Source organism: Coturnix japonica, chromosome 2 (genome assembly GCF_054131305.1).
Source record: "Coturnix japonica strain WE chromosome 2, WE-NBRP24, whole genome shotgun sequence".
NCBI lineage: Eukaryota > Metazoa > Chordata > Aves > Galliformes > Phasianidae > Coturnix > Coturnix japonica.
This window is the reverse complement of record NC_140664.1, coordinates 29,843,771-29,871,480: the sequence shown is the minus strand read 5'-3', so window position 1 is coordinate 29,871,480 and position 27,710 is coordinate 29,843,771. Positions and strand designations below refer to the sequence as shown.

Here is a 27,710-nt window from a genome sequence, read left to right as displayed (position 1 = left end):
AATTAGGCAATTATTTGCTTGCTAATTTGTTTAATTTTCTTTATGAGAACACATTTCCCAATACTTTACTCATTCCTCAAAATGATCAACTGATCAGCATAAGATTTTGGGTTCATGCATGCAAATGACCTGATGGCATTCTCAGCCTCTTATAGAGGCTCTCTGTCTTATAGACAGAAATGCCAAAATATCAAAGTTAAGCAACATGAATGCTAATTTCTAAATGCCCCTGTTTGTAAAACTCAAAACTCAAGAAGTGACTGGACAACAAGATGTTGCTGACATCTTTTTACACTGGTCACAGAATACTCTGTTATAATGAACAGAAATGATCCTTTACTTGACAACTAGTTAACATTTTCAACACTTCACATCAGCATCTGTTGTATGTCAGTTGACACCTGTCAATTATGGATACATTTCTTAGTGTAATGGTCAAATAACCAATAAAATGCTGAAATGATGAGATTGAAGGCTAAGCAGTTTGAAGAAGGAGTATTTAAACTGTGCATCATTCCACTTTGACACACTGGACAAGTTAATCTTTGAAAAAAGGTGTAGAAACAATGCCTTTTGAAGGTGTAGATAGATGATACATTTCCTCTGGAGACAAAGTGTATGTGTTTCCTGTTTGTAGCCTTACAGTACAATTGATTGCAAGCATACACTATTTTTAATCTGCATCATTTCAGTGGCCTAATTTGTATCCTGCCTCATATACCACTGCAAAATGGAGAGGATGTCAGGATATGAGTATACAGGGAGTGAGTCCTGTTGATTTTTTTTATTTCTAAAGTGAAAATAAAGAAAGGGAGATAGAATCCCATGCTTTAAGCTTCTTCCTTAATTAGTATAAAAGACACTGGGGAGCATCAAACATCATTTAAATTGTTAATAATTTAAATAATTTAAAATATGCTTAAGCATCTCAGAATAAAGTCAAGTTGAGAAATGTTCAAGGAAAAGTGAAACATGCCAAATATATTCAAATAGTCCTCAAAAAAGTGAAATGTAGATGAGAGAAAATGCTTAAGAGGATAATGAGCAAGATTTTTTTTTTTAAATTCTATTTATGAATATATTTGAAGTGAGACAATTTTGGTTTCAGGACCCCATCAAAAGCCACAGCATATTTGCCTGCTCATGCTTAAAACAGAACTCTGTGCTACTAAATCTTGTGCAGAAAACCATATACAATAAAAGATTTCTAGCAACGGTATGCATTCAAATTCTTCCTTTCTGAAAATCTGGGTAGAACATTGTGCGTGCCACTTATCCATCTGACCTGTTCATGTGGCCAAATGACAGAAGTGTATTATTACATCACGTTTTGAAAGGTTAATTTTCCTTTGTTGAAAAAGAATCTAGACCTCTAGCAGGAGGTGTGATGCTAACATCCACACTGGTAAAGATGGAGTTCTCAGATCCTCTCTGCAAAACTGTGCTGTGCTTTTCTTTAGTAACTAAGCATAGTGGAGTTCATTCACACACACGGTGAGGTGGTTCCAGTGCTACTGAAGACACCAGTGAGACTCAGGAGACCTTTCCAGGCATTGTTGTGTACTCTCAATTTCCAAACATTTAATTCCTCTGTTCTTCTCCCTCCCCTCTATGCACATGCTCACTTAATGCCTCCTGAGCCCCACTCTGAGCCTTGTCCCCTTGCCTGTCTGTCAACAAGTCATTCCACCCTCCTTCCCCGCCTGGCGTCTAGTCAATCCTGACAGACATGTCCTGTTCCCACCGCTTGCCATTAGCAATCTCCTTTCCCATTCCACTCAGCAAATCAGTTTCTCCCACCCCCTTGCCTTGTCATTCACCTTCTTTCTCCTTTCTCCAATCGTTGTCTGGTTTCTTGCTTGACATCCCCTAACCAGGGCCCCTGAGCCTTCCCTGCCTTTTCCCCTCTCTTAGTTCCTTTGCTAGCTCCCCTGGGGCCCTTCCCCAAACTGCTTGTCCTTATCTGCTCACCTCCTGCCCTCTGCATTTCAATCAACTTTCTCCCGCCCGCTGACACCAGACGCAGGTGGACAGGGAATGCCCCAAGGTGGCCATGCAAAAAGCAGTGTTCTTTTCCAGACTGAGCAAAAATATGGTCAGGGTTAACTAAGACGATAAAAGATGCCTCCTTGACAGAAAGTCCATCATGTCTTTGACAGAATTCGTGCTCTCATTGCAGAGTGTGGAAGTGCTATCGAATGAAAGCCCACATAATTTTTTTCAGATGTTCGATGTAATTCCATTACTGTGGTTCTCAAAGGTGGCTACTGTTCAGGCTAAGAAGTTTCAAAAAATTCAGCCTGAGGCAGACATCCAGTGTGGAAAATTTCTGTCCAAGTATGGGAGACTTATAAGCAACTGAAAACAGGGTCTTATAATGAGAAGTGTCAGACAACATCAGTACTGGAAAGTGCTACCAGGTTGGCCCATAATACAAGCTTTGTTAAAGACATCGCCCTGGCTAACGATTGGTATATCAAGTTATAGCCTAATGCCTTTTGCAACTGTTGAGTTATAAAACCTTTAATGCACTTTCTGGTTACAAGGGTAAACCTGACAGCAACTGGGAAAGACCCACAAAGCTCAAGAACAAGTAGAAAACCTGAGGTTTTCTGCTGTGGCTAATTTACAAGACAGGGAACTGAGAGATCTGAGTAATATTCTTGGCAATGCCACAGGCTGCCTGCATAACTTAGGCCTCGCTGAAGGTTAACCTCCTGGTGCCTCAGTTTCCTCAAGTAAGTGTTGAGAGCGTGTTTTTTTCATTCCCTGAGGAGGGCTGGAATACCGAACTGACTTTCCTCGGTTTAATGACATGATACCCTCATGCAGATGGGAAAAATCAAACTTCCCAGTTTTGAAGCTATCATTTGCATGGTGGGAAGAAAGCAAGGAGAAATTTACTGGAATAATCCAGAAGCTGCAGTTTTGTTGGGCTCTATCCCCAAAAGCACATAGTCATTGTGTGTCAGCACTGAAATGTCATGTAAACAGTGCTTTGTAACTCTTGTAAATGGTTTCCTGACTTTGTTAAAGGAAGTGAGCTGTCTGCTTGAAGCTCATGTCTGGGTCATGGTGACTAAACCTTACAAGCCTTTCTAAAGACTTGGTTTTGTTTTAAATCAGAAACATTCCCATAAATTTAAACAAATAACAAGGGTGTAAGAGCACAATATATGTCCTTTGATCCGTGGAAGTGCAGAGATGTGCCTCCTGTAGTCACAGCTCGGTTCACCTGTATGCTAATTCACTAATACTGACAGGAGATAGGGGCCTACTTCGGTTGTGTAATGCTGTAAACATTAGTCATAAATGCTTGTATTAAGTGCTGGGAAATTAACTGCTGGGAATTGTAAGAATTTGCATCACATTAAGCTGTAAAAATCCTGGCTTCAAACTCTAGGGATCCCCTGGGTCAAATTCTTGTTGCCAATTGCAACCCCCTGATGATCTCAGTCCAGTTCAGGACTCATTAGCTAATTACTAAAGGGAAAACAAAAAACTGTATTAAGGAATCTATTCAAATTAGCAACCAGACATATATATTCTGCAGCCACTCCTGAGACATATAGATGCCTGTACAACTGTTCCCCATGCCATGTGTCATTTGCATAAACTTAATTGAACATGCTCACACAGAATGCAATTATTTTGATATACAAAGTTACTTTACATGTGATTAAAAAATAACAATGTGTCCTGGGAACAGTTAGCAAAACTGCCAGAATACAGACAAAATCAGTCTTATTAAAATGCAAAAATTGGCATTTATCTTTCCTGTTATCCCTGTGGGGGCCATTACACACAATAATGAAAAGATGTCCCTGGAAATAGCGTTGCTTTTTAATGAGGCTTTTACCTATTGAGTCATAATCTCTGTTTTATTAATTGGAAACAAGAATGGTTTCCTAAACTCTAGAACTGCTGAGAACAAGTGAATTCTAAAGCAGAATATTTGCAGTCTGTACTCAGACTTCAGCAGTTCAGCAAGTGCCTGGCTACAGCTTAGTTAAGGTTGTGGATTGACTTTATAAACCAAGCATGTGAGGATCCAGAAAGAGCATTTACTTATCACAGTGTCATCTCCTGAGCAGTCTCATGACACATTTAATTGCTTACAATCCTCTGGCTAACAAAACAAAAAAAAAACCTGTAGGACACCTGTAGTGATTACTTGCTGATTACTGTTTGGCCTAATGGATGCTACTGTGTGTTCCCTTTTACTCAGGCACTTGTCTTCATTCAGAGTGTGAAGACCCAAGTGCTAACCACTGGCACTGAGCTCCAGCTCTGACTCACTTGCCCTATCCAGTTCTCAGTGGTACTTAGAAAACCCCACGGTGAAATAACTGAATTCTTGTGTTTTAGTAAAAACCTGGCTTTTCCCATCATACGTGTAATTACTCATATCCTCCTGAGCTTTTGACCAGCAGACCTCCCTTGGTTAAAGCAATTTGGCAAATGTGATCCATTATCACAGCTTCTGCTGCTTCTACAAGTATTCAGGGCTTTACTATGTGTTTGACATGGGAAATGCTTTATTCCACAGCAGAGCAAAACATCTATTTCTGCAAATTGTCACTCAAGGATATGCTTAAAACTTGACATTTCTCAGATTATTTTTTATGATTAAATGCTAAATCATTGCCAACGCAGAGGTGAATGGTTCAGTCTGTCAATCTGAAGTCTCATAACATGCTGAAAATATGGGGTTCAGGAGGCCAAGAGGGAGCTAACAAAACACTGTTAAAGTTTCAAAATTAAGTAATCTAAAGTAAGGAAATTCCAGAATGAATTGCCCCCTAGCAGCTCCAAGCCTCCCTTCCCTTTCTAAATTCAATTTATCATTTCCCATCCCTATGCTCTGGGACTTTTCATCTCCGCATGTTTATGCTGGTGGCTTTCTCTCAAGTAATGCCTGAATATCAAAAGAGAGCAGGAAAGAAAGAAGCTGACTGTTACTTGTTTTAGGGTCAAAATTCAAACTCTGAGGACTTTCTCAAATCCATAAAAGGACAACACATGGTGACATTAAACTGAGAATGTGTATGTCTTTCTTGATTATGTCTGTGTCCGACAGCTTTTTTAGAGCCTGGCCATTTTGGGACATATGTTTGTAGCCACCTCTGCTATTTACAAAGGCGCTACCTCAAAACCTAGAGACACTAGAGCTTCTCAGAAAAAATGCTTGCCAAAGAGTTTTAAATGGGCAAACTCATTTATCTTTCTCTAGCCTTTTTCTTGGAAATTGCTGAACTGTTTGGCTAAAATGTTCCATGTAGCAAAATTCAGCCTGACTCAGATAGCACGGAAACTATCATCATGAACGACTGAAGTTTGGCAAACCTGTAAATAACAGTGTTCAGGTCTCAGTATTAGTCAGTGTTAGTTATAGGTGGGGCTATCAAACCATTCTACGTGATAAATTGACACAGCTTCCATTTTATAGCTTGAGAGGCTCTAATCTTTGTGGGAGGTGTGTTAGCAGAGATCTTTACAGGTGGATGCAGCACATGGAGCTTCTTCACAATCATGGATATGGTGGATCTGGAATGGCATTCAGGAGGATTGGGCTGAAATCTCCCCTGAATCCTAGACTGTCCTTGATTTTGTTTGCCTCAGTATTCTCACTGTATTCTTCTTCTCTTTACTGTTGTCTGTCTTTAACTTCTCTTACCCTTCTACTCTTTCTGTGGCTTCTTTTCCCACAGTATTTCAGCCTTTACCCTTACACATTCCCTGAACATTCAACTCCCAAAGAGTTTGACACAGTTTGGCTGCCTTAAAGGAAAGGAATGGTTTCCGTTCCGGGAGGCAATGGACCGGGCACATATTCCCTCCCCACAGTTACCCTCTTCACCTCAAGCTTCTTGACTTCTGGTTGGCCCCAGAGGAAAAAAGAATAGAGGCTAGGCTGCTTTCTTACAGGCTGTGGGAGGATGAACTGAAAGACTGGGCTAGTATCTGTGGAACTTGTTTATCTGTCGCATTCCACGTAGTATAGGAAAGAAACATTATATATGACTATAACCTCTGGTTAGTGACATTTGGCAGTTAAGAGATTCAATTGCCCCACAGTTATGTTGCCTCAAGAAACTTTTAATTATGAATATTTTCATTTTTCCACCAGTTTTCCCAGGAAGGAGTTCACCATGCCCACATCAATCAGATCTGAATTACTGAAGCCCTTCCACAAATGTGCTTTTCTTGGTTAGATTGAATGTGTCTAGGTTGAACACGAGGTTTTCCAAAGTGACTTCATTTCCTAAGTAGGAAACATGTAAGGGTGTCTGACGTGTGTCTCGGATCCCAGCCAAGGAAGTGACGCTGGGCAGGAGCTGTCTGTGGGCAGCCTGGCAGCAGGGCCAGGCAGGCTGGGATGGCCAGGTCTGCACTGGGATGGGTGTCTGACACATAGATCTGTCCCTGCAAAGTGATTGGTTTCCATCATTCATTCCTCTTCAGGTAAGACCTTCCAAGGGCTTGGACAGCTTAAGAAAATTAAAGTTCCGTGCAGAGAGGTTAGTCAGACACCCCACTGTGTCCAGCATTGCTGTGGCTGAAATGGAGCCAACAAAGTCCCCATAAACAAATTTGCAGGTACATTCAGATGATTTGTCTCTGCAGTGCACACGCAGAAGTAAAACAGAGCAGAACCTTCCAAACTAACTTATTTATCTTGGGCAAGGACAGTACATACGCAACTAAAAAGCAGCAATAGAACTCCTTTTGCCAGGGTCCCAGGGTCAATCCATGCTTCCAAGGCCAGTTAGCCAGTTCTTGGTGCCTGTGTATCTTTAGCGTAAGCAATAGTTGGAAGTTTACTGCATTGTGAAAACAGTTTTTCTTTTTACTTCATTCAGGAAGAGTTCACAGGAGCACTTGCTGGGTGTGATGACAGTTTCTGAAAGCTTTGATCTGAGAGGGTTGTGCTTTGTCACCTTTACCTAATGGAAATATACCTAAGTTTTGCAGACCCAGTAGAGGCAGCTGATTTCTCCAAGATGCTGCCTGTTATTTCTGCCTTAGAGAAGTTTTGGCAGCAAAGCAGGGCAGGGATTCCCTCTTGCTCTACCCAGGCAGAGCCCAGCAGGATGGAGATCCAGACTTCCCAGAGCTTCCATCAAACCAGAACATGCAGCCAGGTTGCCAAACCCAGACTTTCAAAAGTTAAAACATCACAGGATTTGCTTAAAACCAGAAGATGTGTTTCTCAGATGTTTCCTGTGGGGATTGAATTTTTATTCCATTTTCAAGTGGAACCCATATAATTCTAAAAAGAAAAAAAAAAAACTCACATCAGTCCTAGATTCCAAGAGTGGCAGATAAATGGTAGAACTGTAAAAATTTTGGACATAATTTATTGTCATTTCAGAGCCCTCTTAGATTGGAAAACAACATTTTTTTTTTTTTGATGGAGTGACTCAGACTCATTCTAACACATTTTGTCTTCATTCATGCATGTTTCTGACTAAAAGACTTGGATTGCAAAGCCTCATGTGTTTGTGTGTGTTCTTTATTTCTTTTTACTTTCACAGCTTTTTTTGGGAAATACCTCAATGAATACAATGGCAGCTACATCCCTCCTGGGTGGAGAGAGTGGGTTGGATTAGTGAAGAACTCTCGCTTCTATAATTACACCATTTCTCGCAATGGTAACAAAGAGAAGCATGGATTTGATTATGCAAAGGTATTTTCCAGACCTATAAATGTCACATCATTAATCCCTATAAAAATCACTTTCAGGTAATTAATTAACCGGTTAATTAATTAATTAATCATCTACAACCAAGAAATTGAGATGTCATTTTTCTCTCTGGGGCATTTCTATCAACTTCTGTGTGAGGATTTTAACTACAGGACGGAAGAAAATTTCCCAGGGCTTTTCAATGCAGTTGACTCCTCCCTCCCTCTCTCTCTGCTAAGAAACCACTGATTCTCTCATAGAAGCAAATAGTAAAGAAAGTACTTTTTTGAAGATAGCTGAGTGTTTTGCACTACTCAACTTAAAAGTTAGCTGTGCATTGTCAGTTATTGCCCACAACATAAACCATAGTTAATGCTGTTTCCCATGTGTAAAAAAAAATATGTTGTATGTCTGTGCTGTCTGACTCCGGATATGACTAGGAGAATAGATAAGTGTGATAGCACAGCCATTGGAAAACTTTGGAGCTTGTTTGTGCTCTTGACAAAGTTTGGAAAGTATGCCAAGGTGACCTGTCTGTTGCCATGAAGCATCTCAAAAAGGCTGAGGAGCATGGGGCGCAGACTTTCCAGCCTGCAGAAAGCAATCTGGAATTTCCTCAGACTGTAGGCTCACGGAAGATGATACAGATGTTGCAGCTGTGGTTTCTGACCCATGTAATGAGATTTTATTGGAAGCTTGCGATGTCTGTTTCTGATTTCCCCACCCGTAGAAATTACATGATACTGATTACATATTTATATAGAGTTAAAAGAAGAAAAAAAAGAAAGGAAAAAAAAGTATTGGTTAGTTAGGCATTCCTTACACACCCTGAGTATGTTGCTTGAATAAACAGGGAAATAGGAGGGGAGAGGATGCTTTGGGAGAGAAGTCATACAGACATTTCATTCGAGCAGGCCACAAAACCCAAAATTATCAGAACCCTGGTGCCCTGCTATCATTACCCATTTTGCAAACCAAAGGGTCGCTGGCTGCCACTTCCATGCCCTTGCAGGGACAGTAACAGCCAGGGCCAGCGCCTTTGCTCCAAGCATGCCCCAGGAGAGGAGCAGGGGGCAGGGAGCAGGCGAGCAGGGAGGTCACAGCTGGCTGCCTTGTCTGAACACCAACATGCGACACAGACCTTGTCCCTCGGGCTCTGCTTTTGCAGCTGTTTGAGGCCTTGAATCCACAACATATGATTAGTCATGCCTGGAAGTGCTTGAAATTACAAACATTGTCTCAGCACTTTCTCAATGAAGCTCACACTAGACCTCCAGGCCAACAGTGAATGCTCCAAGGTGGCAGGTGGTTTAATTTAAGTTTTCATCTTTTTTTCTTACTTCCATTTCCTCCCTTCCCCTCGTATGCTTCCATTTGCCACCTTGGCTGTGGGTTAAGCCAGTTTATTAGCGAGTCACAACCTTTATCTCAGCAGCTGCACTGCTTAAAGTTAGATAATTAAAAGAACAGAGCCTGCAGGAATTTGACTACTCCCTGTGTTTGCGTTTCCATTTTCTCTGATAAAGGTTTTTCTAATATGTTGCTTACTGTAGCTTGTCCCGGACTGTACATACACAAAAATGTACCCTGAACAAGGAGCATGCGAGAAATTTGGATATAAGTAGAAAACCGATGAAAAGGGAATGATTTCTTGCAGTTGGGAGATACTACTTAATGGAAGTCTTCTATCTATGAAAGTCAAGAAACATTCCTTTGCCTGTATAGTCTGTCATTTTAAAGGTTGCACAGCATTATATTACAATTATATATATTACTGTTGCATTGAATGCATTCTGTTGCATCTGATTGGCAAAATACAGTCTCATTTTGTGTGGTATTACCTCCTTAAGAAAGCAATTACTGCTCAGTCTCCCTTATGCTCTTAGAGTCACACATCTCTTTTGTGGGATGTTTTTACCTCCTGATCTGCCCTTTAATGAGGACCTGAAAGTAGCATAATAATATGACAGTATGTGATCTAATTAATCATTCACTTTGTAACTTTTCCTTTATATTAATCATGTGTTACAGGACTACTTCACAGACCTAATCACTAATGAGAGCATTAATTACTTCAGAATGTCCAAGAGGATATACCCACATAGGCCCATAATGATGGTCATCAGCCATGCTGCGCCTCATGGCCCTGAGGATTCGGCCCCACAGTTCTCAGAGCTCTACCCCAACGCTTCACAGCATATGTAAGTGACAGTCACAGGCTGCTTGCCTGTGTTTGGAGACATTGCATGAGCAGAAAATGAAAGTATAGCAAACCTGCAGTAAGCAACAGATGTTTGCTTGCTGCTTTTGCCATGCCTGTGCCTTCTGGGGAGGAGACTGACAGCTCTGACCATTGTTAAAACAGAGAGAAGCTCTTTTCCTCCTGGGAAGTTGTGAGAGATTAAAAGGTCAGTATTTGGCTTTGTAAGGGCAGCTTCTTACAATACCCTGAAAATATGTAGACGCAGGTCAGGATCTGTTGGAAAGATATTACTTCCTTAGCATTCCTCTAAGATATGAGCTTCCTGGGCTCGAACTTACTGAATGCACTGAGAGTAAAAACATGCTTTTGTAGTTTTCAAGTGCGCCAGATTTGTTTATAGACTAGCTACTGGCAGGTTCCCAAAACAGCCTATCAGACTGGATTTTTAAATAACATGTTTAATCTTCCCTGGTGATTATACTATAATAATAATAGTAAAAAGCCCTCTTTGCTTTGTTTCCAGAACTAAGGTCAACTCCAGGTAAAAAGCTGTCTCTTGCTTTATACCTTCAATATTCTGGGTCCTTTTTCTCACAGTGAGATGTTGGAGAAGCTTTTCTGTCTACTTTGAGCATGTGGACTTCTCTTCCTATTAATGATTAAACAAAGTCTTTGTGCTTTTTCAACACAGAAACCAAAGAAAATAAATATTTTAGCCAGACCATGCATTGATTTAGCCTCTGAAAATGAGGAAGAATCAGCTTCATCTCATGGTGGCAAAGCCCCATGGTTTATATATTGCATTTTGGATACTGAAGCGGCTCACATGCAGGGATGTTATTTGTTGTTACATTAGCCGGTTTAAAACTGCAGTAGTATTTACTGCATAAGCTGCATTCATAAACTGGTCAATGTTGAGACCAAAATGACGTTTGCTGTTTGTGGCACATGGTTAAGTATTTGTTTGGGGGATTTTTTGACCTCTTACTGTCTGCTGCTGTTTAGAGATGCCACTTTCCCTGACCTTTTTTAGTTCTACTTCCCTGATCCTATATTCTCAGTATTACCACATTCCCAAGACTAGATTCTGCAAGTAGCGCAAGCCAGCCAGTATCGTTTTGGAGTAACTTCAGTATTCAGGGTAATTCATACCTGTGTATAAAAGTGATTAGACTGATACTTTAGTATGTAAATGTTTGCATGAGAAGGGAACTGGTTCTTTAGTAATCAACACATAGAATTACTATCACTCTGTTATGTTCTGAAGATAAAATAGGACTTAAAAACTTGAAAACTGTCATATTGCATTATATGAAAGATCTTTCTCAATATCTTGAATTAAGTGCTCCAGCTGTAGGCAGCAGAGAATGCCTAGGTAAAAAAAAGAAAAACAAGATTCTTCCTATTTTTGCAGCTTCTGAAAACCATCAGTGAGGTGAAGCAGCCAGATCACCGCTTCCCATCCTCTTTGCATCAGTCTGATCTCTCTTTGATCTGTGGTAGCAGCTCCACCATCATGTGGTGGCCAGTTCCGCAGTGTCACCCCATGCTGCAGGGACAAAGCAGTGCCTTTTCAGCTCTTTCAAACCTGGGGCTTGCTTATGCCACTTGCTTATTCCCTACATCCTATGAGGCATAATGAATATTCACTACCTCAGATTTAAAAGAGCCCTCCCATGTCTTCTTTCAGTCATCTCTTTTCATAGCAAGTGGGTTATAATCTATTTGTTCTTGTTCTGTTCAACAGATTGTTGGCCATTTCATGGCACAGATTGCCTGCCCTCAGGCAAGCCATCCTCTTTGCTGTGAGACAATCCATCATAAAGAAGAGTTGGATTCAAACTGTTTCCACTTAGCAGTGGGGACTGGGGCTGGAAGAAAAGCACGTCATTGTATCTCACCCTACCTCTCCTGAGGTCATGCAGCTCATTTTAGACTCTGTGGTAGCTGTCTTCTGATAAAAGAGTGCTTGTATAAACTTGCATCAGTTTATCATGCTCTTGGAACTTTCTGTTGCTCGGTGTTTTCAGCCTGCTTTTTTATAGCTTCTGCTGCCAGTCTCCAAAAGTTTAGCAACCTCTCCACTTTATTATAAGTCACACATCACCTCAAAAGATTAAGTGAAGGTGCTAGCTATGTTTTCTCAGACTTAGTTTCATCTGAGTACCTGTGTAAATTGCTTTTTATTTGCATGGACTCCTGGAGGCTAGATATGTTGTTCTGCTGGGCTATTTGTGAAACAGCCCAAAATATGAGAATCAGCTGTGCTTCTTGTTATCTTCTTCTGCTGCTGGTTTCTCAGCAGCCTTCTTGCAAAGAATTTCTTTTCTAGCAGCCTCAAGAGAGATTTGCTGGGTTGTTTTTTATTTCTTAGCACACTGACCGGCGGCCCGTGTTAGACTCTGCAACCCAAAAGATGAGACAACTCAAAGATAAAAGGCCAATTTGTGTGGCTGAAGCTACCAAATAATTGATTTTTCTGCCAAAAACATTAGCAATATGCTTTCACTAAAAGATACAAGAAGTTCACACAGACGTACTCAGCGCTCCCTGTGAAAACAACAGGAGAACAATAAAATCCTTCCTGCCAAGGTTTGTGTAATTTGAACGTTTAACCCTTACGTTTTCTTCCTTGGTGGTCAAGTACCATTGGCATCTGCTTTCTTTTTTTTTTTTTTCTGACCTTGGGTGACAGCCATCTGACCTTGGATTTTGTTTTTAAAAATGTAGTTGCTATATCATGTTACTGTAACGCCTACCTCCAACAAAGAAGGGAAGCCAGGTCAAAAGCTGCTTGCTGGCTTTACAAACTGAGATGGAAGGTTATACCTACAAACCAAGAATTAAGATAGCCTGACAACCACATGTGAGAGGAAGTTTTTCTTAAAAGAAGAGTAACTGAAGCAGGCCCTTATATTATTTGACATTTCTTTGCTCGTGAAGTACCTATCATTTAATTGAACTATTGCCTTTATAAATTAAAACCAAACCAAACAAACAACAGAAGAAAGTTTGGTTAGAAAATGTTTTCCATTTGCACATATGCAGAGAGGAGTGGCTATGAAAGGAAATATTCCAGTTCAGGGAGAGTTCTGCCCTTAATGCTGGCATCTGTTGATCTCTTTTGCCCACTAACAGCACTCAGAGAAGAAAATCAAATACATGCAACAGAGAATAATGCCATGAACAAAAATAAGAGTTATGAAAAAACAAACAAACAAAAAAAGAAAAATCCAAAAGGAAAAGAAGACTTACATACCATCATTACCATATATCTCCTCAGTATAAGCTGCTCACTGGAGTGGTATACAAAGTCTTACAAGGACAAAAAAAGTAATGATTTGTGCACTGTTTGAACATTAATTTTAAATGATCCCTGTTAATTTTCATTATCTCTACTTTAAGATGAAACATAAACTTTATTGTACTAGAAGCAACAGGAACTCTCTATTGCTTTTAAGCATCTCTTCTCATTCCAGACATCCCAAATGTCCTCACATTAGAACATTCCTATTCCTGACAGAAATGTTTCCAAAAGTTTGGCAGCTGGCTAGTGTCTACCATAATGAGTACATTTTCTGAAAACAAACCATACTAACACATTAACTATGCACAGAAATGATTTAGGTGGCAATAACTGCTACTGGAGAGGGTGTGTGAGATGAAAGCAGTGTATAGATTTTTTCTGTGGTAATGAACATCATCTGTTGTGTAGTGAGGTTGCTAGACCTTGGAAATACTGTTGTTAGATGTGACGCTATGACACAGGAGATGGCTCTCCAGGTGTCCCTGGCTGCTATTACAGGGCAGTCTTGTTCCATCACACAATGAAGCAGGAAGACTGGCTCAAAGGATGCTCTAATGAAAGCCTGAATTCTCTGTTATGCTCAGGGCCTCTGGCACTTTAACTTCCCTTTACCTTCCAGGGTGAATCAGTCTTAGGGGAACTGTGAATCCAACCTAAGCTATTTATAAGCTGTGAAGTAAACAAACATTAGAAGCAAAAGTCTGCAGGTGGCAGATTTACTGAAGAATGTAAAAAATGGAAATCTGAAGCACTGCTTGCAGGCTGGCAGGGGGACTGACAAGCAGATTTTATGACTACCTGGAATTAATCCTATTGGCAGGCAGAAGATCTTAGAAAAAGCAGCTAGAAATGCTGAGATAAGACTAGAAGGCTTCCCAAGACGATGTGAGAAAAGCCAAGTGGAAAAGCTTTCATTGTTTGAATATATGTAGTACGAAAGGTGTTGAACACACAGGCCTGGTCATAGCAGTTCATTTGCAGCAGTGAAGCATAAACAGCAACACTGTTGAACTTCCTGATCCCCAAAACAATCTTAATTGTGAATTTGGAGTATCAAATGGCCACAGATTCAGGATGCCCTCTTGCTGCCAGGGCTGAGTCTCAAACTCAGCTATGACTTTTTTTCTTGTGATATGGACACCAACCAGAGTGGGCTCATACATTTGCAGCAGTAATAAATCTTGATGTGTTAATGCCTATTGTCAGTGATAGCCTTAAGCCTGCCTGGACTGCTGACTTAGAGATAAGAGACAAGAATTACCTCAAACATCACTGTGACTTTAAACATGACTAGCATCATAGAATCATAGAATGACTTGGGTTGAAAAGGACCAAGATGATCACCTAGTTTCAACCCCCCTAATGTGCAGGGTCTCCAACCACCAGACCAGGCTGCCCAGAGCCACATCCAGTCTGGCCTTGAATGCCTCCTGGGATGGGGCATCCACAGTCTCCTTGGGCAACCTGTTCCAGTGCATCACCACCCTCTGTGTGAAAAACTTCCTCCTAATATCCAAACTAAACTTCCCCTGTCTTAGTTTAAAACCATTCCCCCTTTTCCTATCAGAAGAAACACCGTGATTTAGAGATGCAGGAAGATTCTAGATACACAATTAACAGTAGCTCTAAGTGATGCTTCCTAAAATAAAAAGGTGTTATGTGTAATGAGTAACATTTTTTTCTACTTTATTCTGAAATACAGCAGCATGTTACACTTTAGGAGTGAAACTTTCTCAACTCACATCCCCAGATACAGAAACATACTTAGTTTTAAAAGATTCCCCTTTTAAAATGCACTCTGAGTGGGGAAATTCAACTCCATATTAATATCAACCGTGCTGTGGTTCGTAGTTTGTGGACTAACTTTGACAGAACCTAGACTTCCTGATTTCCAAGAACAATATGTCTAAACCTGTTCTTCAGGTTTAGGCTTCTTCAGGAGGTCTGCATTCACTGCAAATAACACATTTGCTTCCTTTGATTACTTACTGTTTTTTTCTGAAGGAGCACGACTGTTAATTCAGTGTTTGTAAGTTACATTTTAAAGAGTAATATAGGTGCTAATTTTGTACAGAAGCTACTTATTTTTTACAATCAGTTTTACTGTAGGTATTATTTTAAAATTGTGTTTACTTTTATTTTTATTAAATGAAAATGGTCCCGAGGCATATAAGTACGCTGTTATTTTCTCTAACTGGAGGGTTCCCAATCCAAACAAAAAATTAGCCAGGCACTTTCAGGATACAGACCCCTGAGAACTCTGTGGAAGTATTCACAAGCAGTATTTTTAGGTAGTAGTTTTGTGGACGTGTTTTGCTTTTGTTGAATAAAAACAAGAGGGAATTAGGAGGTTGTAAATAGAGGCAAACAGAGATTTTTAGTATGTTCAATTGAACAAATATTTCCAGATATGTCTGCTTCTTCCCATAATAACCCACCTGTAATAGAAATGGATGGATGGATGTAACTTTTAAGGAAAAAAAAGTCTTAATTTGTAGTTGCACTCAATTCTTGGAGGTCCTTGAACGTGTTGTACTGAACTGTGTTTCTTTTCCACACAGACTCCACAACTGCATAAACAGCATTAGCCCAGCTGAATCTTCCATTCTTCTCAAATATGTAAAATAGCTTTTTTGTGCTACTAATTTTCAGAAGACCTTTTTTGCACTTGTTTTGTTGAAAATCACACAAAAGGCCATTCTTTTACTAGCAGATGTTAGTGTGATTCATTTCTGAATGATTTGCTGTGCTAGGACCCCGTTTTAGTATGTCCTCATGTGAAAGCAACCACTATTTTGTTTCTTGAGTAACCTAAAGTTATTGAGGTACCCTTGAAATGACTAAGACACTTCTACTTTGAACTTCAAATTTAAATATACAAGTACAGTAAGTGGGTTGTCACTAAGAGTAATTAAGAGGTGTGAAAGGAAATCCTGATTGTTCATGAAACTGAACGTTATTTAGGCTTCTGAGATTCAGGCCACAAAGCTGAATGTCAACACAATTATTTTTCTCTCAACGTAACTTCAGATATCTACTAGAACTGATGTTTATAGATAAACTTATGGTAGATTTCATAGATTTCTTCAAATGAAGAAGTACACTAGTGCTTATAAATATTCACTCCATCCATCACCTGCAGAACACATTGTTATCACCCTTTGCATCCTACCACTGTCTAACAGATAGTAGATATAGAGACTGAATGCAATTAACATGATGTAGTGTTAGTAAAGCAATATACATTGATGCGGATATATGAAGTGCTTACAGAACTCATGTGACAGAATTCATCCCTTTTCTGAGGAGATGGTAATCTAATGTTAGAGAAGGCTGATACTAGTTTACAGTTTTGCTTTTTTGCACATGTATGATGATTTCTCTGTTAATTTATTCACATAAGTAAATGATCACGAGGTCTCAGGGTGAATTGTTTTTCTCATTCTGAGAAAGTCCTTAAGAGAAAGGACCTGACTGGTTTCAATATTTGTTTCTGTTAAGGTTTGGGGATTTTTTTGTTGGTTAAATTAGCAGTTTAAGTTTGGCATTTTATGAATCTGACATCTTCCACTGCCAGAACAGATCTGTAATACAGAACCAAAAAGTGTCTGTGTAGTAAGTGAGCTAGCTGTCTAGATTAGCTCTGGCTACTATAGCCCATGTGGGGGGCAAATACTGTACCTTTTTAATTCAACAATCAGCTTTTTCAATCTTTACCTTTTTTCTGGACTTAATATTCATGTAGTATGTTGTAGGTCATTTTGAACTGATCTACATGAAGGGGTACACTTCATGTTATATTTTTTTGTTACATGTAAATTGAACTCTCACTCATTTCTTGGGCACACACTCAAAAGTTAAAGAAGTGCTTTTCTATTTCCTGATCTACTGGCAATAGTGACCTTGAAATCAGACACTGCGCTAAAGCAGTGTGGCACCAAAAACTGACAGGCAGCTCCTTTACAGACTTGGAGGCCATGGAGAAGCTGAAAGTAATGAAGGTGCCTAGCACAGTCTTCTGGTCATGGATCAACAAATGGGCTCGAGATAAGATAGCCTCCATGACCAACAAAAGGCAGTAGAAGACATGGCAGATGCTTTCAACCTGATATTCCCAGTACCGGAGAGTCAAATAAATGTAGCTGTATGTGCTACTTTACAGCAGTACTTATCAGTACAGAGCAAAGCCTTTCCCAAAAATGGAAGAGCAGAAACAGTAACAGACTTTCCCATGATCACTTTCAAAGGCTTCTAAGAGCCGAACTTTTAGCTGATAGCACAAACTGCTTCAGGAAAAAAATGTTATGATAAACAGTTATCACTGACACAAAAGAGGTCTGTCTTGTTTGGAAAGGTGCTCAGAAACAAGCAGTGTTCTACCCAGAATTCACCTCTGTTTGTTTTAGGAAATAAAAAGAAAAAAGAAAGAGAGAAAGAAAGGTAGACAAATCAGAGGGTGATGTCAGATCTGACACCTGTCAAGCAGTGCTTTTCAGATGCACTTCTGTATGGTACAAAACCCAAGGATGTGTAAGGAACACAGACTGGTTAGGGGGCTTCTGGGTTCCTTTCTACATTTTCCCTATTACTCTTTCCACTCCATTTAGGACCTCCATCTCACCTTTCCCCATTGGTTCCCATCATTAAATAATCTGCAGAAGGCCCCGTTGCAAGAATTGTTTGGGAGGAAAATTATATTCGCTTTCTGCCTACTGCATTTCTCACCCAGAAAATTCAGAATGCATTTGGAAAGTGTCTGTGAAAGGTTTTAACTGCCCTGCTAAACCCCTGAGTGCTGCTTTTATAGACTATCCATTAAGTGGAGGAGGCTTCTGACAGTGGGCTGGGAACATGAGACCTGAGCCTGCTTCAGCAGCTGGCTCTCCTTCCTGGCACAGCAGCAGGCTGAGCGCAGCTCACAGGCACCTCATCCCTCCTCAGCAGGAGCACTCAGGAAAGGAGTCTGCTGAGGAAAAAAGAGAGAAATAAATAAATAAATTATAAAAAAAAAAAAATTAAAAAGCCTAATTTTGCTGGAAAACGCTGATTAATCAGGACTGAGCACTTTAATGGGAAAATATCTCATTTGACAAATTTCCAAAGAAACAGAGGAAACTGCACTGGAAGCACTCTTACTTTCTGTCTTCTGTATCCTTACCTAATACCTGATAGGTGACCAGAGCTCCTAAGACTTGTTTCTTCAAGGTTTAAGTCTCCCTCTGCTACTGTTAGGGGCTAGCTGACAACCTAGAGGGCTGCACTCTTGGGTTCATGCTCATTAATTTTGCAGTCAAATAAACATTCATTTTAAAAATGAGATTTCTGTGAGAAATGCCAAGATTCTGACTTTCAACCTTGAATTATAAGAATTTCCATCAGAAAAGGAATTCCAGTTTACATCTGTGTTTGTTCAGTAGGGAGCTAACCTCTTCATACTTCTTAATCTCAAAGAAGTTTTTACAAATCCTATGATACTATTGCCTCATTCCTATTTTCATAGAATCATAGAATCACAAGGTTGGAAAGGACCTATAAGATCATCTCGTCCAACCGTCCTCCCTTTACCTACCAAAAACCCCTAAACCATATCTCCTGGCTCCCTATCCAGACACTTCTTGAACACTACCAGGGATGGCGACTCCACCACCTCCCTGGGCAGGCTATTCCAGTGCCTGACTACCCTCTGAGAGAAAAAGTTCCTTCTTATGTCCAGTCTAAACCTCATTTCACTTGATTCTGGTGGCTAAGTAGGTCAGTCAAAATCAGCTGGTTGTGCTAGAGACATACTTACTATTCAGATGCTACCTAAATTCTCAAAGTGGTCTCCATTTAAAGCATGGAGTCCATTTCTTACTGTACTTGATTATCAGTGCATTATGCTGTCCATTCAGTCAATTTTTAGGATTAGAATACCTGGTTGTATGTTATATATACTATAGCAAAAACAGATCATGGATTCATAGAATCATTAAGGTTGGAAAAGACCTCTAAGATCAAGCCCAACTGTCAACCCATTACTACCATGTGCACTAAACCATTCGTGTCCAACTACCTAGATCTATGGCTTTATTGCTCTCTCTTTTTAAATTTATATATATATATATATATATTGTTTTTATATATTTATATATATATATATTGTTTTATATATATATATATATTAATGGCACAAGTGGTAGGAATGCCGCGTTGCAACACCGGAGGCCCTTGGTTCAAATCCCCCCTGTGGCGCAAGTGGTAGAAGTGCCGCTCTGCTACACAGGAGGCTCGAATCCCGGGGGGTTGGACTCGATGATCTCTAAGGTCCCTTCCAACCCGCATGAGACTATGATACTATGAGACTATGATACTTATTAACAGCATTTCTCCTATAAAATGAAATAGAACCATCGGAATCAATTTAAGCTAATAATACAACAGCATTTTTTTCATTTGCAATTTACATTTATTTTGCAGAGGTAATGCTATAATATATGCATCACATACTGCAGTGTATTATTAGAAAACTGAGATACTTCATCAAAAAAAGCAAAGCCTAAATTCTGCAAGTGGGAGAGAAGAAAAGAAAAATAGTCATACATAGGTAAAAAAATTACAGGACATAGCCTCTGTTTAGTTTCTGATCACCTTTTAGTTGTCTTTTATGCTAAATATGAAAAGAGGATTGATGGAAAGTTTTTGTACCTTCCACATCTGCATTGCAGTTCTTTTCACATGCTTTTTGCTGTACCTTTTCTTCAGAGGCGATATTTATAGGAAGATGCTCTTCACTCTAATTAGCTCTTTTTTAACAATTCACAGGTTTGTGTTTAGAACACTCCTCTTAGACCTTCCCTTTAGTGTTGGTGCAAACTTTTAAAGCAGTATTATTTGATTGAATAAAACTCTGTGGCATATTCCTCCTCGGTATTAGTACTGGCAGCAGTATTGGTTTGGTCTTGCTAGTTGATGTTATTCTGGCAATGCACTCTGTTTTGTACATCATTTTGGTGTGGTTGGAATTTGCATACCTGCCATATCAAGGGGCATTGCTGAGATGTATCTCAGGTGTGAACCAAGGGTGAGAGATGAAGGCTGAACGTGGATCTGGAGTCATCTGGAGTCATGATGGCCAGCTGCAGCTCTGCCTCATGTTAGACCTGACCTTGTGCATAAGCAGCCAGTTCTGTGAGGTTATGCTCAGGGTCCTTTCCATGCCTGTATATGCCTATTGTGATGGGAGGTGAAAAAATAAATGGTTTCACAGTATCTTAAAAACTGATAACACTGGTTTTGCTGTTCTTATCTTAGCACTTGCTACTGAAATTTTTCATCTCACAGGAAACTATATTTCTTGTGAGTTTCTTTTAATTTATATGAAGATATATTTCCAACTGAAAGCATCAAGGCAGTTTACGTTCATGTGAAGCAGAAGCCATCACACTGGATCTCTGACTTTCTTCATTTTTGTGCTCATCTTCATGGGCTGCATCATTTAGATGAGTATTTTTAAAGATTACAGATTCTTTTGACAAACATGTCTTTCTGTATCCCAGATAATAACATGGATCTGCTAGCATTTTTAGATCCTGGAAAAAAAAAAAAAAAAAAAAAAAAGAAAGAAAAAAAAAAATCTGGAAAGACAAGTAAAACATTGGAAGCCACTGAAGTGATGTTTGACATTTTCCATAAGGAATACTAGCTACCACAGATAATACATGATTTAACCATTTGTTGACTGTTCCTGTATTAGACAAGTTCCTACTTTCCTCTGATGCTTATGATACTGCATAAGTGCTCAGTTCCTTTCTCTTTCTCCCAGCACCCCCAGCTATAACTATGCACCAAACATGGATAAGCACTGGATCATGCAGTACACGGGGCCCATGCTGCCTATCCACATGGAGTTTACAAACGTCTTGCAACGCAAGAGACTTCAGACCCTGATGTCAGTTGATGACTCTATGGAAAGAGTGAGTTCAAGAAACTGCTGTGAATACTTCAAAATCATAGAACGGCTTGGGTTAGAAAGAACCTAAAGACCATCTAGCTTCAACACCCCTGCCATGAGCTGGAGGACCATCTACTAAACCATACTGCCCAAAGCCCCAACCAACCTGGCCTTGAACTCTTGTAGGGATGAGCATCCATAACTTCCCTGGGCAACCTGTCCCATTCCCTCACTACCTTCATAGTGAAGAATTTCTATCTAATCTAAATCTACTCTCTTTCAATTTAAAACAATTATACCTATCACTACATGACATGCCCTGTAAAAAGAAGTTCCTCTCAAGCTTTCTTCTTAGGCCCTGCTTACTCATTCTTATTAATCTCTAACAAAATTAAGTAAATTCTTTCCTTACCTCCACCATTCACAGCCAGGGGAGAGTCCCTGGGATGCAAAGAATTACTCAACATATCCCCAAACCAAATTAATTTTAGTTATATTCTCCTCAGTGTAGTGCCAAACTCCTTCCTTGCATCTTTTAATTGATGAGTGAGTAGGCTGGTGATTTTTAATTTTTATTTTTTTTATAATGTAAAAATCAGTGGGCCTAATATAAAGACTGGTGTTAACAAGAGATCCATCACCTGTGTCATGGATAGATGCAGGTTAGCACATGATAACTTCATTTCATACACTCCCTTCACAGTTAGTCCTTCCTCTGAAATTTGGGAATTGGCAAATCACAGCAACTCAGGTGTCAGTCTGCTCATGTTTGCTGAAGTTACGCAATGCAGTGTACTGCTAATTATAGGTAATATGATACATGAACGGCGTAGTCTGCATGACTTTTTGTTCAAAATTCAATCACCATGACCAAAGTTCTTTCCCTAGAGAGACTTCTTTAAACTTTAATAAAAATTTACAGCCTTTTCCCAAGCCCACAACTGTAAGGAATGGGAAAGCTGTAGACTAACACAGTAAATCAAATCTGAATAACATTTACCCTAAAGCTGTAGCAGAGCTTTTTTCCCAAGCTGTGTCCCAGTATACATTCACTTTGGACACACTAATAGTACCATATTTTGGTATTACAACTGTCTGGGTTTCCTCTCTTTCCTCAGAGCAAACTCCCCTCTGTGAAATATAAAGTTGAACTTCTAAGGTGGATGATTTTATCATCACAGTAGAGACAAGATGTAAAAATGCCCATCCCCAAAATGTCAGTTTCAGTAATTTCATTGATGCCGTGCTTAATTCTTTGATTCTAAAATAGTAAAATAATTGTTTTACATAATTGTGCAGAAATCACATTTTACCATGTTTAATTTTATGTTTTCCCTGTACTCTATTTCAGTTATACCAAATGCTTGCAGAAATGGGAGAGCTGGAGAATACCTACATTATTTACACAGCTGACCATGGTTACCATATTGGGCAGTTTGGACTGGTCAAGGGGAAGTCAATGCCATATGACTTTGATATTCGAGTTCCTTTCTTTATTCGTGGTCCAAGTGTAGAGCCAGGATCTGTGTACGTTGTCTTATGTCTTTAGTACAGCTGTTACCTAATATAATTTTTTTCTAAGTACTTGTAATTATCACTCTGTCTAGCTTCATTTCATAATAGATGCCCTATGACTGCAGAACAATGACTCATAAAAAGAGAAATGTCTTTCACTTTGCATATTGTTAATAAGTTATAATGTAGAAGAGAAAACTGTATAACCTATACTGCTATAAGGCTAGATTTCACAAGACCACAGGGGAAGGGACCTCAAGAGATCATTGAGTCCAATCCCCCTGCCAAAGCAGGTACCCTACAATAGGTCTCACAGGTGAGCATTCAGATGGGTCTTGAAGATCTCCATACAAGGAGACTCCACAATCTCTCTCTGGGCAACCTCTTCCTGTGCTCCATCACCCCTACTATAAAGAAGGTAGGGTTTGCCCTGAAGATTACCATAAATATTCATAGAATCATAGAATCACTCAGGTTGGAAAAGACCTTAAAGTTCATCAAGTCCAACCATGACCTAACCATACTGCCCTAAATAAAAACCCTCCACTAAATCATGTCCCTGAGTCACCCTGGGATGGTGACTCAACCTATTCCAGTGTTTAACTACCCTTTCAGTAAATAAGTTTTTCCTGATATCCATCCTAAACCTCCCCTGGCACAACTTGAGGCCATTTCTCTTTGTCCTGTCACCTGTCACCAGTGAGAAGAGACCAACCCCACTCTCACTGCAGTCATCTTTCAGATATTGGAAGAGAGCAATAAGGATTCCCCTCAGCCTCCTTCTCCCCAGACTAAACAACCCTAGTTCCTTCAGTCTCTCCTAGTGGAGCATATTCTACACAGTTTGGGGTTTGCCTTTGAAAAGTAGAAGCTTATCTTTACTGTTCACCTTCTGCAGTAGAATAGCTGGCACACTGTGTACCCTCCTTGTCGAGCAGATAAGTATCAAATAACAGTTGCCCCTCTTCCTTTTATTGTGCTTAGCATTTTCTTTGTAATTATATTCTGCAGTATTGACCTCTTACTCTCACAGCTGTAGCCTTCAAAGAGAGGTTTCTAAACATAGCTCTTGTGTAGAGCTTTACATCTTCAAAGCCCTGATAAACATTAATTACCTTTCTAATTCTGAGAAAATGTGAAGACTTGCATATTGAACATATGACAACTACGACCTTTTCTCTTGATTCACAGAGTGCCTCAGATAGTTCTGAATATTGATCTTGCACCAACAATTCTGGATATTGCAGGACTTGACACACCTCCAGATATGGATGGCAAATCTGTCCTAAAGCTTCTAGACTTGGAGAGACCAGGAAATAGGTGAGTATCAGGCTTGAGTTTTTTTGCCAGTTGAGGAGAAAACACCTAAGTAATCAATAATTGAGTGGAGAAATAGATTCAATGAAAATAAGCTGTGTCAGGCTTGCAACAACGTCTTTCTTATTTGAAGATTCTCTTAGATAGTAAAACTGCATGTATACATAAGCAAAGAGGTGAGGTGTGCTTTAAAAAATAAATGGTTAACACTAGCAGTGCTGTACATAGGTGTCAGCAGTAAGTATTGTTATTTTGCTTTCAGGTTTCGAACAAACAAGAAGACCAAAATCTGGCGTGACACATTCCTGGTGGAAAGAGGGTAATTATTAGGGGTTTGAGAGTTTTGGGAGAGCCTGCCTGGTGGGAACACTCATTTGTTTTCCTTTTTTGCCATCTCTTCTTTCCCTTTATGGTCAGAGAAGTTGTAAATTTTGCAAGCAAACTTACAGACCTGACTTGTTTCTTCATTTCCTACCTCTGGCTGTGCATACTGCTGTGCTGTGAGGTCCCTGCCCCCTAAGAAGTTTGAAAGCATGTTTTTCTGGCAACTCTCCTAGCCTATACCTCCTCCTTCTCAAACATTGTACTTGTGACCACTTATGTCATCATCTGACTCATTTCTTTCCAATTCTGTTTCATATCCAGCTGTGCAATATCCTCTTATCAACTGATTTTTTATTTTCCACCACAGATTAGAAGCATTCTTTGGTTGTGTTCTATCTAAGAAAAGACTTATGTGTAAATGAGATTTATGAGTATAATTACTCTTTTCTCTAATACCTCTTTACTCTCTCACCTTGACAATTCCTGTTGTGAAAGCTTTCTCTATGTAAAAAAGTCTCAGCAATTTCCTTCTGGTATTTTATGGTTCTGCAGATTATGAAATTCTTGTGTGAGTACTACAGAACAGTATGTATGAGATACACTGTGCTGAATGAGTGTGGAAGCCCTGTAGTCTGTTCGGTGGGGCTTTTCAAAATACTGTTTCACAGTATTGTATTTTGTGAAAGACCATTTACATGTGAATGATGCTGAACTTTATCGGTTAAGCATATTTCATCAGCCCTTATTTCTCTTCAGGTAACGTCCACATGAGCCTTTTTTTCACTACATTAATTTTTTGTCATTAAATGTCACTAGCAGAAATGTGGGGATTTTCCTCCTTTGAAGACATTTAGTGTTCAATTAGCTTTGTTTTTCCAGTTAAATTCATCATCTCCAGAGTTTGGAAGAATATATACTAAATATTCTATTTTTTTTTATTTTTTTTTTTAAAGCAAATTTCTGCGCAAAAAAGAGGAAGCTAACAAAAACACTCAGCAATCTAATCAACTGCCAAAGTATGAGAGGGTAAAAGAATTATGCCAACAAGCGAGATACCAGACAGCCTGTGAACAACCAGGACAGGTAAGCCACAGCAATTGCAGTTCTCTGTATGCCACAGGGAGATACATATCAAAACAAATTCAGGAATATGTCTTTTGGATCCATAGCAATCATCATGCTTTATTATTTATCTAAAATCCTTTAGGGGAAGGGCCCCCTTCCTTAGAAATATTTACTATTTAAGATTACTGTAAAGAATCAGATGGTGATATCCATACTCAAATGTTACTTTTTCTTCCTCTAGTCTTAATATTTTCAGCATGATGCTTGAAGCTGATACACAGATATAAATGTCTACTTACAAAATAAACAATGTTGTTGCTTCCTTAAGTAGGACACCAGTACCAGCAGCTCTGTATTGCTTATATGGGAAGTGAACTAAATGGGACAGAGAGGGAATATTTTTTGTTTGAAGTAGGTTTTATTTAATATTTTTGTCAACAATCTTTCTGAGGGGACTCAGTGAGTTTGCAGATGACACAAGTTGGGAAGGAGTGCTGATCTGTATAAGAATAGAAACGCCCTACAGAGGGATCTGGATAGGTTGGATCTATGGGCTGAGTCCAGTTGTATGACCGTTGTATGACATTCAACAAGGCTAAATGCCTGGTCTTGCACTTGAATCATAACAACCTAATGCAATGATATAGGATTGGAGAAGAATGTCTGGAAAGCTGCCCAGCAGAAAATAACCTGTGTGTGTTAGTTGACAGCCATCTGAATGTGAGCCAGCAGTGTGCCCAGGTGGCCAAGAAATCCAATGACATCCTGGCTTGTGTCAGAGACTGTGGCCAGAAGAAGTAGGAAAGTGGTTGTGCCCCTGTACTTGGCTCCAGTGAGGCTACACCTTGAGTACTTTGTTCAGTTTTGGGCCCCTCACTTCAAGATGTTAAGTTGCTGGAACATGTTCACAGAAGAGCAACAAGCTGATGAAGGGACTAGAAAACAAGAAATATGAGGAGCAGCAGAAGTAACTGAGGTTGTTTAATTCAGAAGATGCTGATGGGGAGACATTATTGCTCTCTGCAGCTACCTGAAAGGAGACTGTAGCAGGGTGGGAGTCAGTGTTTTTTCTCAGGTGATAATTGATGGGAAATGGCTTCAGGTTGCACCTGGGGACGCTTAGACTGGATAATAAGGAAGAATTTCTTCATAGAAAGAATGACGAAACGCTTGGAACAAGGATTGAGACAAGCTTCCCAGGGAAATGATGGAGTCCCCAACCCTGGTGGTATTTAAGAGATCACAGCATCAGTAAGGTTGGAAAAGACTGCTAAGATCATCTAGTCCAACTTTCAGCCCATCACCACTATGCCCACTAGCCCATGGCCCTCAGTGTGACATGCCTGTATTTCTTGAACAACTCCAAGGACTTCACCACTTCCCTGGGCAGCCTGTTCCAATGCTTCAGCATTCTTTCTGAAAAGAAATTTTTCCTAATTTCCAGCCTGAATGTGTAGACATGGTGCTCAGAGACATGTTTTAGTGGTGGAATTGGTGGTGCTATGTGTATGGTCATGATCTGCTTAAGGGTCTTTTCCAACCTAAATAGTTCTATGAAATTAAGAAAAAGTGAGTCACATCCCAAATTCTGTTCAGCTGACTCTCAATTAATACTGTATCCATAGCAGAGTATGAAGCTGGATTTTCTGGGGAAGAACTAGATGGGCTGCCTTCCCACTGACTCCACCTCTGACTAGCGCAGGCAGGGTCTGGTGGGCACCATCACACCCCACATCCTCCCCCGTTCCCCTCCTGTCCCCATTCCTGCACACCTCTCCTGAGGATTGCAAGGCGGTCTCTCTCAGGGAGGCACTCACGCTTTTCCCTCAGATGTTTTCTCAGGCCATTTCAGACAGCTGTAGGCCTGGCACCGAAATACCGACCTGCTGTTTTCAAGGGAGTATAAAGCCATACTGTGCTGTGCTTGCATCTGCAGCCACCCACGGAGCTTCACCCAGGGCAGGTATAGCCCTGTAAAAGAAACCCAAAGGCACTCTGGAGAGCTTGTGCACTTACAGACGTGCTCCTTCCTCACCACGCTCTTGTCACTCATTAGAGCGTAGTGTTACGGTAAATCTCTGTTAATCCCAGATTGGATGGGGATATGTTTTGGCTGGCACATCCATGGTCCATTCCTCTGCCACAGTTCCCACCTCACACATGTTCCTTAAACTCAGTCGCTTTTAAAGGAGTATGCACAATAGCACAATCTCGCCCAAGGGCAAAGTTTTCAGGGGTTCAAACACTGCCATTGTAAACAGAGATTAAATCTGAAAAACTGAATATTTTTTATAAAAACCAAAGTAGATCAATGGAGTCATTTAGACTGTTAGACGCTAAAATGTTTAGTTTTCAAATACTA

General features: G+C 39.9%; 1 protein-coding gene across 19 annotated transcripts in view; it reads left to right on the top strand.

Moving 5' to 3' along the window:
- Positions 1-27,710, top strand: part of SULF1 (sulfatase 1) — a 186,332-nt gene that overhangs the window by 130,114 nt on the left and 28,508 nt on the right. For all 19 annotated transcript variants that reach the window (XM_085537328.1, XM_085537331.1, XM_085537337.1 and 16 more), the window contains 7 exons: positions 7,539-7,690; positions 9,719-9,888; positions 20,999-21,149; positions 22,479-22,654; positions 23,834-23,962; positions 24,222-24,278; positions 25,237-25,366. In XM_085537328.1, the coding sequence (XP_085393454.1) occupies positions 7,539-7,690; positions 9,719-9,888; positions 20,999-21,149; positions 22,479-22,654; positions 23,834-23,962; positions 24,222-24,278; positions 25,237-25,366 (965 nt within the window). The remainder of the gene's footprint in view (positions 1-7,538; positions 7,691-9,718; positions 9,889-20,998; positions 21,150-22,478; positions 22,655-23,833; positions 23,963-24,221; positions 24,279-25,236; positions 25,367-27,710) is intronic.